The 13,231-nt window shown below is 38.2% G+C and overlaps 1 protein-coding gene across 1 annotated transcript in view; it reads left to right on the forward strand.

Moving 5' to 3' along the window:
- The first annotated feature begins 1,288 nt into the window (after positions 1-1,288).
- LOC110029745 (ABC transporter G family member 42-like) overlaps positions 1,289-13,231 on the forward strand; it is a 16,249-nt gene continuing 4,306 nt past the window's right edge. The window contains 11 exon segments of the mRNA XM_020732170.1: positions 1,289-1,626; positions 9,693-9,902; positions 10,006-10,090; positions 10,155-10,214; positions 10,216-10,333; positions 10,435-10,511; positions 10,707-10,760; positions 10,943-11,033; positions 11,868-12,451; positions 12,570-12,886; positions 12,953-13,113. Of these exon segments, the coding sequence (XP_020587829.1) occupies positions 1,307-1,626; positions 9,693-9,902; positions 10,006-10,090; positions 10,155-10,214; positions 10,216-10,333; positions 10,435-10,511; positions 10,707-10,760; positions 10,943-11,033; positions 11,868-12,451; positions 12,570-12,886; positions 12,953-13,113 (2,077 nt within the window). The 5' untranslated portion in view covers positions 1,289-1,306.

Genomic DNA, 13,231 nt, shown 5'->3' on the forward strand with positions numbered 1-13,231 from the left:
TCGACCAACATTGGCTGCCACCAGCTCCTTGCAACGAAGTCTCTTGTAGATTCACAATGTGAATTTCAAAATCTCAACATACATTACAAAATAATGAAGCGCCCAACATAACAATGCACGTCTAGTTCACTGTGCAACAACGCACCCAAAAGACAGTATAACAATGCACCTACAAACAGTGCAATGATGCATCTCATAGACAACATAATAACACATTCCAAATATGGTGTAACGGTGCATCACAGATATGATGTAACTACCTCACATATGATGCAATGATGCCTCTCGAAGACACTGTAGCAATGCATTCCGAAGACGACAGCTTTTTCCGGACTCCTAATACTCTTTCCTTGTATCCCACCACCACGACCTGAATGACCAACTATGACTTACGTGGCTAATAACTCGTGCAACTCCTTTTTTTATTATTTTGGGGTATCTTTTTCAACATTATCTCCGTATCATTGCTAAAAACTTGTTACTACATCAAATATCATTTCTTTTCATCAACGATAAACCCATTGCTTCAAATTGAGGTGTGAATTTTCTCAACTTAAAACTAATCAACCCAACTGTAGACAGTCAACAAGTTCTTAAAGAAGATTAAAGCTCTAATTCATAAAACAAATCCATCCAAATAGAAGACTTCAACTCATTTTCTTAGAATATCAGATCAGAGCTCTGTCAAAGGGATTGATCATAACCTTATTTCATCAAAATGGAGGCTGTCATCATATTATTAAAATAACTGAAGCTCCACTGCAGAGATTACAATTGTTGCTGTGAAACTTCTCCTTATCCTTAAAGAGCATTTATATTCGAGAAGTTGGATGAAGAAAGAACACAGAAAGCCCATATGTAAAGAAAGAAAAACAAATTGCGCTCAAGTTTTGGCATTTCTTAGCAAATATAAAGACAGACTCAAAATCTGGAGTATCTGGTCAACAATCACCTCGAAAACATTATCTTAAATTATACTACAACTTTGCTTTAAGCCCTGACATAAAATCAAGTTCGAATATATCAATAAGTTTTTTTCTGTGAAATTATCTAAAGTGGTATATTAAGTAATATTTTCCACAAATTGTGGCATTTCTTAACAATATAACAAGAGTCAGACTCTGGAGAATATGGTCAACAACCTGCTCCAAAGATAATTTCTTAAATTTTATTATTTATATTGTTATATCAGCCGTCTGTGCACAAAACTGCCCATGTTTATTTAACAGAATGTCAATGTATTAGTATCTTATAGAAGAGACAGGAGAAGAGGGTGGGCATTGAGGAGTTGAGGAGCAGAGAAAGGATGAGCTCAAGAGCAACGTCGGAGGAGAACGGAGGAGAAGATGAGAAAAAGTTGTTTGCTTCTCTGATGAGGCTTCCAACTTTGCAGCAACTTCGGACGGCTATTCTCAAGTCCGCCGCCCGCCGCGGCGGCGCATGGGGGCGGGGCGACTGCGGCGGCGGCGGCGGAGATATGGAGAAACGAAAGCTTCATGAGCTGAAGTTGGTGGATGTTCGCAAGCTCACCAATGGCCAGCACCGGGAGTTCGTCGAGCAGGCTTTTAAAGTTGCTGAGGAAGACAACGAACGGTTCCTAAGGAAGCTTAGAGAAAGAATTCTGCAGTGAGTTTTCTTCTTCCTCTACTTTTTTTTTTTTTTTTTTTTTTGAAAAATAAACATTAAAAGGTGATATAATATTTTTTTAATAAGAAGGTACATAGTGATTGGCTCTAGAGGCGTAAACGAGCCGAATATGAGTGAGTCAGGCTCAGTTCGTGTTTGGCTTGTTTATATTTTGAGCTCAAAAAGTGTGTTCGTGTTCGGCTCATTTGCTTAACGAGCCGAATACGAGTCGTTCACGACCAAAGGGTCATTTTGACAACCCTAATCATGCACCCATAAGATGTTAAGGATTGGAACAAGATTTAAAACATCATTTGAATTTAATTTAATAATTTTTATTCTATTTTCTTCATTAATATTTTAAATTGATTATAAATCTTTGTAGCATTGTAGTCAATTAAATTTAAAAAAAAATATTATTCATCAAAGATATATACATAATTGATTAGTAGTATTTCGAGTCAAAACGAGCCGAACAAGAACAAACAAATATTTATTCATGTTGTTCGTGTTCGACTCGTTAACTTAGCGAACGAGCCGAACACGAGCTCTTCGCGAACGACAAACTTAATCCGCGGTGCCAAGAAATTGCATTAATTACTCGGCATTTTTATAAAAAAATTTTTGATCATCTCAGGATTTGAAAAAAATTAGAAGATTTTGTGATTTAAAATTACTATGCATATAATTTTGGCCATTTAATTTTAAAAGTTTACATTTTAAACATGTGAAGTTTTATTTATTTTTGAAACAAAAATCTGGTATATATGAAGTTTAGAGGGCGGCTGAATACATATTTAATATTTTAGATGGTCGGTATGCAAAAATTTTTTTTTTAATTTAATAATTTGAGTCATTTATATACTATTTATTATTATTATTTAGGCAATCAACAATAAAAAAAATAAAATCATATATAATGTTAAATATAAATAATACACACACACACATTTGGACATATATGTCTCTAGAGTTGGAGCCTAATTGTACAATTGTAGATAAAATGTCATTTATTCATCTTTTCACCTCCTATTTATAGGGGCTTAATTGTACAATTATAAAAATGAGGGAACGGTTATGACAACCGCCAAAAATGCAATTAATATTAGATTTGCATTAAAATTTGAGTGAATTACAATGGTTGTCGATTAGCATGTGTTGCGTTTGGCCAATCGAAGTTGTCTGTACCATGAAGATTGCTCCCGTCGAGAGAAAACGATCGGTCAACTAATTTTGACCGACTAACCCTATAAGAGGCTCATGTAGCTGGGACAGTAACCTAGGTTCACTGACCAGATTCGTTGACATTGTATTTCAGGCGACTCGACCAAGCAGTCGGTCGTCAGATGGACTAGTTCCTGAGAAGCTTCTGGGTCCTTAAGCAAGGCATGTCGCCTAAATTTGTTGACATTGCATGTTGGTCGACTCAATCGAAAAGTCGATGTCATATGGGTTGGTTCAAATTGTGCTTTTTGATATGAGGCTTCAATTGTTTGATCATCATCCTCAACTGTTCTTTTCCTTTGAGATTCGTGTTGGTAGTTTTGGTGCATACATATCAGTTTCCCGAGTTTTTTCTGAGTCTTGATAGTGACAGCTACGATAAGGACTAAAAAATTATCAAACAATAATTGACACCAAAGTTGAGAAAATTAAATTAATAACCAATTTTTCATTGGGTTTCGTTCCCAATGAGTCCTATAAATAGGACCATATGGGTGGCATTGCATCATTTGCTTTCAACTCTTTTCGGATGGTCGTGCGACATCATGGCTGATGGTACGAGCCATGAAGATATGGAAGCTTGATGCGCCCTTAGTGTGTGTTGTTTTTTAGCGTGTTTTATGTTAATTTAAATCCCTGGTACAGTGTCAAAAACTTGACCCATCCCGAAATTACGCAGTAATTTAGTTTTAAAAAAATATGACAAATAACTTGACCCAATTTATATTAAGTATTTAATGTGCAAAATTTAAATGTTAGTTCACACACTATGGGTTCTACACAAGTGAACGTATCGCTTCAAGTAATATAGTGCTTTCTTTAAAAATCCCAGTATCGATCGCACAAAGAAGCGAGATAAGAAATTCCTTAGGTTAATTCTAGTCTACAACTATAAGCAATTAGTTTGGAAGGTTGATTAAAGTGGTTTTAATGCATGCTAACGAAACTAAGTTTAATAAATTAATTTCTAAACTTTAAAGTTAAATTTACTAAGATTAAACAAAGTTTTGTGACGAAGAGTTCAAATTTAAGAAATTATCTTTCTCACTACAATGATTTTTTTGTTAATGATAGAGATAAATTGTTTGAATTTGTATTGTGCCAAATAAGAACAGTTTTAATTCTCTACCCTGATTGGTTAATCTCAAGTTTAGTCCCCAAATCCGTGGTTAGGTGAGAAAATATTGGCTCTCTCTCCAGAGCTCCCACTTCCCTTCCCCTGAAGGCTAACACATGCTTTAGTTCTTAAACATTAAGATCAAATTAGGAATTTTAATCTATCACCTTAAAATCTCTAATTATACGCCCAACAATTTATATTTTCCTATTTATTTTCACTTAATTTCATGAACAAAATACTTTTCTATGGAATTAAATGTGATTCTCATTCTGTTGTAGAACTCATACTCTATTTCCCGGATCATATGTTTCACAACAAATTTTAACATTTCAATTGACCAGATTGAAAAGTAAATTAAGAACGGAGTGGAAAAATCATTACAATTTATTTTATATTTTAAAATGACACATCCAAATTATCTCTTCATTTCAATATATCTCAGATTAGGGAGAAATATAAAGAAGTATACTCAGAACTCATGAGGAAGATACGACAAAACACAATTTTTATATATAAAAACAAGTTTACAAAATAAAGAAACGAAAGAACACAACTTATCTTAGACTCCTCCTCAAACAAATCCCTTGAAGTTCCCCTGTAGCACTTTCTCTTTTTACAATCAACACTAAATTTTTTTTAGAAGTGTAATGAAGAAGAAACCTCTCACCTTTCTTCTCTTCTTACAATTCTTCAAGAAAATCCCCTCCACACACAAGAATTTACTCTACAACACACTCATACACACTCGCGCGCCCACACACACACACACACACACACACACATACACACATACACACAAACAAACAAACCCCCACACGCGCACACACATGAGAGGCGTCAAACCCTCTTTTTTAAAGAGACACAAATTTTAATTTCCCTCCTTTTCTCAAGAGACAAATCTATTCATCCAAAAAACATCTCTTCATTCAAGAGCCTTCTCCAAGTGTCTAGATGCATTGCATCACTTCATGGGGTATTTGAGTCACTTGTGAGCCTTCTAGAACATCAAAATCCGCAAAAAAAAATCGGTCCATAACCATCCCGGGCGCTGTCAGCGTCGGTCTGGGCGCCGTCGACTCCAGTCTGCAACAGCTCCACTGTTTCGCTCCGTTTTAGCTTTGTTTTGCTCCATTTCAGTAGCGTTTCGTTCCTAACAAATAGACCTAAAAAATAAGCATGAAAACAACATTTTTTAAAAGTGTAATTTCATTCAAAAACATGCGAGAAGTGTAAATGAAATTAAGCATAGAAAGACAATCAAAATGTGTCATGATAGAATTTTCTTTCTTGCTAGTTTTTGCTCCAAATTGCACCATTTTTGCTTCTTTTTCTCCAAAACTCCATTTATTGTCCCTTAAACCAAAAATATGCAAAATATCTTCCTTGAAAGTGTAATATCATTAAAAATCATTAAAATTGAGCATAAAATATATATATAGTCATTTTTTAGGTGTATCAATGCCTAACTTATGGCTTTGACAGGCTTTCAGGTCCCTGCCTCTGTGACGACCGCAAAGAAGGAAAATTTTATAAAGAAAGTGAATCGATTGAGACCCAAATTTGTTTTGGAAGATCAAGTCGCCTCATCTGAGGGCCCTGAGGGGCAAACGTCGAAGAAGCATTACCAAGAAACCCTGGGTCTTAGGCTTATCAAGGTCGGTTGGTGATGCAAAGATGCATACTTCTGACACCGCTCACATTTCCTGAAGAATGTTTTGGCATTCTTGAAAAGTGTGGGCTAGAAGTAGCCTTGTCGATGTATCCGATAAGCTATTTTTTTCCTCCGGAGTGACTCCCACATTCTTCAGAGTACACTTCCCTGAGAACGTCTTCCATTATACATATTAGGTACACCGAGGTTACCAATCATCTGAGGAGTTTTCCCTCGATCATCAAGTATAACGCGACCTCGATCTTAAAACGTCTCGGGCCTTTAATGTCCTCCGACACCCTTCCGATTTCTAAGTAAATGATGTATAGGTATATCCATTTTTTTGTTCCTTCAACCGAGACCTTCATCACTTATGGTTCTTCGATCATCGGGCGAGTAAGTCTTTGTGGAGTCCCGCTCAAATTGATGTGTTTGGAAAGAATATCAATGACGTGGTTTTCCTTGTGACATACATGATCTATCCCAAAATTTTTGAATCTCTTGATTTTTTTTTTTTGGTTATAGCAAGGTAATTAGCCAACTCATCTTGAACCTAGAACTCTACGTTGACTTGGTTGACGACCATTAGGGAGTCTGAATTTACCAGCAAATCCCGAGCGTCTATTTTGTAGGCCAAACAAAGCCCAACGATCAGTGCTTCCTACTCCACTTGATTATTTGTAACCTTGAATTCTACTGAAATTGACTAGTAGAGATGTTCTCCGACTAGGCTACTTAGTGTGAGCCCCAACCTAGAGATCGCTTGCTTAGAAGCTCTGTCGACATGCAATACCCATGTTCTATTGCTGGTAGGACTTTCTTCGTCTTGCTCTTTTGCTTCATAGTAGTCTGTGAAGAAATCAGTGATCACCTGTGCATTGACAGATATCCAGGGAACGTACATGATGTCGTATTTCTGAGTTCCACTACCCATTTTAATAGTCGAACGAAATGCTCTAGTTGAGTAAGTGCAGCTTTCAATAGATAATTGGTGACCGCTCGAATCTGGTGCATCTATGAGTATGGTTGGAGCATGCGAGAGGAAATTTAGGTATCTAGTTTTGGCGCCCTAGAGTACCCTGCTAGTGTAATACACCGAAAACGGCTTCCCCGCATGTTCCCTGATGAGCATCGAACCAATCACTTCTCGTCTGACCTGAGGTACAGTGATAACTCCTTCACCGGTTTCAGACTCTAGAAAAGTGGTGTTGAGGCCAAAGAGTCTTTTAGACTTCTAAATTCCAACTCGCATTTGGTCGTTTACTCGAAGTGTTGATTTTTCCTCAGTGCTTTGAAGAATGCTGCACATTTGTCACCATATTTTGAAATAAACTGATGGAGTCCTACCACTCGACAAGCTAGCCTTTGGACTTCTTTAGTGTTTCAAGGAGATGGCATATCCATGATCGCTTGGACCTTTTTTGGATTGACTTTTAAACTGTCAATAGTTAATAAAGAGCCAAGGAATTTGCATGTTCATGCCGCGAAAGTGCAATTCGAAGGGTTCAACGTCAAGTTATTTTTTCTAAGGGTTTTGAAGGTTTCTTTAGATCTTCAATGTGTTGTTAAGTCAAATAAATCTTAACTTTGACATCATCCACATGCACCTCAACATTATTTCCCTTTTGATTTGAAAAGAATACACTCATGAGGGACTGATAGGTTTCCCTAGCATTTTTAGCCCGAAGAGCATCACATTAAAACAAAAGTCTCCTTGCACGGTAATAACAAAGTCTTTTCCGCGTCGGCCAGATGCATCTTTATTTGGTGGTAATCTGAGAAGGCGTCAAGGAAACACTGTACCAAGTAGTCAACCTCTGCATCCATCGGTGTGTTGATCCTTAGCAAGAGATAAGTATTCTTTGGACAAAAAAGCATTAAGGTTGATGAAGTCGACACACATTCTACATTTGTCGTTGGATTCTAAACCATCACTGCATTCGAGAGCCACGTAGGATACAACACTTCTCGGATGTAGCCTATATCCTTCAGCATTTGGACCTCTGTTGATATTGGCTCGGTCAAGGTTATTGTCATTGACTGAAGATTCAATTGTGCCGGTCAGGCAAATTAACTGACATTAAGCTAATGGCTTGCAACTTCAATTAGAAATCCAGTTATCTCCGCGGCTGTTCAAGTGAAGTTGTCTCAATGCCCGCGAAGGGTTTGGATTGGCAGGTCCCCGTACCTTGTATCAAAACTCTCATTAATCATAAAAATCTTATTGGCTCCTCCCTGTCGGTCGCAGGCACCCGAAGAATGGTCTCGCAGGTCTCGAGACCCCCTTCTCTCTGGATCTGAATGTTGAGCAACTCATGGTCAACACTGGTGACCGCTCGAAGGTAGCAATTTCTTGATTGCTCCAGGTTCCCTTGGACCGTGATTATCTACCCATCTCTAGGAAATTTCACTTTCATGTGATAGGTTGAAGTCATTGCTTAGAAACTGTTTAGCAACAGTCGTCCGAAGATTGATTTGTAAGTCAGTGTGGATTTCACCGCCAAAAAGTTTTCTGTGTTGGTGAACTGCTCCTCTTGCTCACCCCATGAGATGGTTAAAGCGATCATGCCCAATGTTTTCTTTCTCTTGCCGGAGAAGCCGAATAGTGGCTGGTGATGCCAACTGGTTGGTTTTAACCCATCTTGTTGAGCACAACTTTGAATAGAAGTTCACTAAAATTCCAGTGTCCATCAGGATGTTACCCACATGTAGTTGTATATAAGCACAATAATGACGATTGCGTCATTGTACGAGTTCAACCACACCTCTAAAAATGATTGTGGAGTGAGTACAAGCGTAAGAGGCAATGGAACATATATCCCCTGATTGGTGTCTCTTCGTGGTGGATTGTCGAGATTACTCTCCGCTTTCCTCGAAGATAGTTGGAATGATCTCAGTCAAGTGGATCTCATTTGCTCGAACGAGTCCATTCGTAGGCTCTTCCGTTGAGGCCTTCCATTGTCGTCATGTGTATCCTCTGACAACAACAAACTCTTTTAATTTCCCAGCTCTGATGAGTTCCTCCACCAATTCTTAAGATGGTGACACTCCTCGGTGTTGTGCCCATGGTCTTGATGGTAAGTGCAATACTTGTTCGGATTGCGAAGGGCTAGTGCAGTTTTCAACGGAGAGGCCTTCTTGAAATAACCCTTGTTCTGAATGGCCTGGACTAGCTCGACCATCAATGCATTCAAGGGCATCGAATCTTGTATCTCCCAAAATACATGTGATCGCTCATAGTATTGTGTCGACCGCTGGTCAGAATGGTTCCACTGACCTCTGTTGCCCTCGTTACCTCCTCGGTTATCTCGAGACCAAGAGTTATCGTTCTGTCAAATTTCAAGGGCTCAATCACCCTTCGAATTTTTCTTGTTGCCTCTATCCTTTCGCTTCTGCGACTGGCGGTCGGATGTCCCCAGGTCTTCTTTGGAAGTGATGTGGTCGTTAGCTAGTTCCAAGACCTCGGCGAAGGACCTTGGCTTGTGTGGGTTTAGATCGTTCCTAAATCGGATACTGCGGATTCCCTGCTTTAGGGTGGTTCTAGAGATGAGAGGCTCCGGATCTTTCACTTCCAACATCTTCTTCTGGAATAGGGTGATGTAAGCTTGCAGACTTTCATTCTCTTCTTTTTTGATCTGGAGTAGAGTCTCGGTATCCTCCCGACTTTTGCATGTTGGCGAAGTGCGTAAAAAAGATCCTCCTGAATTCATATAAGGTTGATCTCTTCCAGTAGGTTGCTGAACATAGCCGCTACTTTAGCGCGGTCAGGAAAAGTCGACACTCCATCGTGTCGTTGATTTACAGGACTCCGACCGTTGATTTGAAAGAAGCCACGTGGTCGGCCAGCTCACTCATCTCCTTGTAAGGATCTAAACGAGGAATCCTTAGCTTTGTTAAGGGTATGGTATCTATAATTTATCGAGAAACGGCATTGCTTGCAATCGGTTGGGTGGGTGCTCCCACTCGATCCGCGCGATGCCTGACCGACAATATAGATCCTGCAACCTAATGAAAGCCCCTTTTATATATAAATATTATTTCCAGGAAAATCCCTAAAATCAGATAATGCAGGGTTGGAATCCAGTTGCCGACGGTTGAGGTTCGGTTTGAAAAGCTTAATGTAGAGGGGGAGTGCTACGTCGGCAAACGAGCCCTGCCGACGCTCCTCAACACCGCCATTAACGTCGCCGATTTGGTCCTCAGCAAAATCGGCGCCAGCCTCACCAAGCACAACAAGCTCTCCATCCTCAAAGATGTCTCCGGCGTCGTCAGGCCTTCTAGGTCATTTCATCGAACACCTTGCCTGCAACCACCGACCTCTTTCAGCATCTTTGTTATCTTCTCCAGAAATGGTAAATAACTAATCTTTTTTTGGAAAGTACAGGATGACGCTCTTGCTAGGCCCTCCAGCCTCCGGAAAAACCACTCTTCTTCAAGTTTTAGCTGGAAATTTGAACTCCAGTCTCAAGGTTTGTTGTCTGGGATAGACTTTCATGACTTTATAACATTTGGGACTTATCATTTATTGATTAGGCAAGCGGCGAGGTTACATACAATGGGTACAAGTTCGATGAATTCGTTCCCCAGAAATCTGCGGCATACATTGGAGGCGGCATACATTGGAGAAAAGGACGTCCATGTGCCAGCGTTGACCGTTAGAGAGACTCTTGATTTCTCTGCTAAGTGTCAAGGCGTCAGAGCTGCTGATTATGGTATGCAAATATATTCCTAATATTTCACATTTTCCTTGAAAGTGTATAAACTGATCAAATAAATGGAGAGTGAGTTTCAACTCATTTTTAAAATGGCGCAGAACTGCTTAAGGAGCTTTCAAAGAGGGAGAAAGCTGCAGGAATACTCCCTGACGCAGAAATTGACCTTTTCATGAAGGTTTTTTTTTGTTTTTTTTTTTTTTTTGGCATTTTCATTGCATTATTTTTCTTCTTGCTTTTATGGAAGAACACCTATACATTGTAAAAGAATTTATTGAAAATAATTGATTTTTAATTGGAATAATAGTTATGTAGCTGTGTTTTTATTCATTATTTACTTGTTTTTACTGATGATCTATTTGAAATCTTGCAGGCTACTTCAGTAGAAGGTGTGAAGCATAGCCTCCAAACAGAATATATTATTAAGGCACGCCTGTTGGTGACATTTTTTTTAAATTTTTTTCCAAAAAAAAAATCATTTTTATGCAATCATACAGCAGTACTGTTCACTCAACATTCTTTGTTTGGCGATCAATGTGGTAAAAATTGTTTATCTTACTAATAAATATCCAAACTACGACATGTTGAAGGTATACCCTGTTGATGCAGATACTTGGGTTGGATTTATGTGCTGATACTCTTGTTGGAGATCAGATGAGAAGAGGGATCTCTGGTGGACAGAAGAAGCGGCTAACCACCGGTTCATTTCTTGCCAATATATTTCTTTTTTGGAAAATTTTGCATGCCTAGCACACAATTTTTATGTATTTACAAATTTCATATCTAAAGTTTCATATTTGCATGTATAGCACTTTGGTTTTTTAAACACATACATGAAAAGCTATATTTCATTTATAAAAAATGTTAATAGTGCTATTTTTGATGTGATGTTAAAGATTTGAGTGTTATTTGGGTAAATATGAAAGTTTAGGTGTGAGATATATAGATACATTAGAATTGTGTGCTAAGTATGTAAATGCCACTTTTTTTTTCTTGATGTGCTCCCCATAAATATCATAGTAAGAAGCACTTATCAAGTTTATCAAGCCAAATTTAGTGCTTGAATGTAACTTGACTACAATTTCTTGGCTGTGCAAAAAAGACAAAAACTACATTCAAACGAATAATTTCTAGCGATTTTTCCTTTACGTATGAGTTAAAAAGCTTGACACAAGTACTAGTTTGTTGTTTTATTTACTTAAGCTCTTGCTTGCACCTTTCATATTTTGTTGGGAAATTACATACATGGCACACAATTCTTATGTTTTTCCATATCTCACACCTAAACTTTCATGTTTAACTACATAGCAATTTGATGCTTTAAACCTATGCATGAAAGGGTGTATTTCAGTTTTAAAACGTGATAATGGAGCTTATTTTTATATGATATTAAATACTTTAGTGCTAAGTATGTAAATATAAAAGGTTAGTGTGAGACGTGTAAATATATTAGAATTGTGTGTTATGTATGTAAATGCCCCTATTCTATTTTGGTGGCTACGTCTTGAACAAACTTAAAATTAACTAATTACAGGCGAAGTCATTGTTGGGCAGACAAAAGTCTTATTCATGGATGAAACATCAACTGGATTAGACAGCTCTACAACTTACCAGATTGTGAAGTGCTTGCAACAAATTGTGCATCTAGGGGAGGCCACCATACTGATGTCTCTCCTCCAACCAACACCTGAGACCTTCAACCTCTTTGATGACATTATCCTTTTGAGCGAAGGTCAGATAGTTTACCAAGGTCCACGTGAGTACATTCTTGATTTTTTTGAGTTTTGTGGATTTCGCTGTCCTGAACGGAAGAGCACTCCCGACTTCCTCCAAGAGGTCATCTCTCACAAGGACCAAGCACAATACTGGGCTGGTCATACTCAGCCTCATCGCTATATAACTACCCAAGAGTTTGATGATCACTTCTACCAGTTTCATATTGGACTGCATCTAAAAAATGAGCTCTTAGTTCCTTTTGACAAAACCAGAAATCACCATGCTGCTCTTGTTTTTAAGAAGCATGTTGTCCCATTCTCAGAACTCCTAACTTCCTCCTTTGCAAAAGAATGGCTCCTCCTCAGGAGAAATTTGTTTCTTCACGTCTTCAAGTTTATCCAGGTTCCATGCATCCTCAGATTTGATTATTTGCATTCTAGAAGTATTAACAAATAGAACATATATTGATGCAATATGTGATGCATGTAAGTTAATACTAATTGATGTCCATGTTTTGAAGATCATTCTTATGGCAATCATCGTATCAACAGTGTTCTTGAGAACACGGACACAAGCATACACGATATCTGATGCCTTTTTTTACAATGGTGCTCTGCTATTTGGAATGGTCTGCAATATATTCAATGGTTTTTTAGAAGTGCCTACTACCATTGCAAGGCTTCCAACCTTCTACAAGCAGAGGGATCTCCTTTTCTACCCAGCATGGACCTTCACTCTTCCATTAGTTTTCTTGAGGATCCCCATCTCAGTGCTAGAGTCTACTATTTATGTTGCTATAACATATTACACGATTGGGTTTGCACCAGAGGCTAGCAGGTAATATGTTCTTGTTTTCCTATTGAAAGTGTTGAGAATTGGATGCATAATTTGTTTTTAATACAGGTTCTTTAAGCAGCTCCTTGCGGTCTTCCTGATTCAGCAGGTTGCTTTTGGGTTGTTTAGGACAATTGCAGGGTTGTGCAGGGCAATAGTAATCTCCGGCTTTGCAGGAACTCTATCAATTTTTTTCTTTTTTAATGTTGGAGGCTTGTTTCTATCTAAAGGTTACTTTTTTATCATCGTACTCTCTCTAAACCCAACATATGTGTTATGAAAAAAAAACAAATAGAGTAAAACTCAGTTTAAATTTGTATTTTAGTGAAATTTTTAATATATATATAT

The sequence above is a fragment of the Phalaenopsis equestris genome, unplaced genomic scaffold (genome assembly GCF_001263595.1).
Source record: "Phalaenopsis equestris unplaced genomic scaffold, ASM126359v1 Scaffold000600, whole genome shotgun sequence".
Classification (NCBI taxonomy): Eukaryota; Viridiplantae; Streptophyta; class Magnoliopsida; order Asparagales; family Orchidaceae; genus Phalaenopsis; species Phalaenopsis equestris.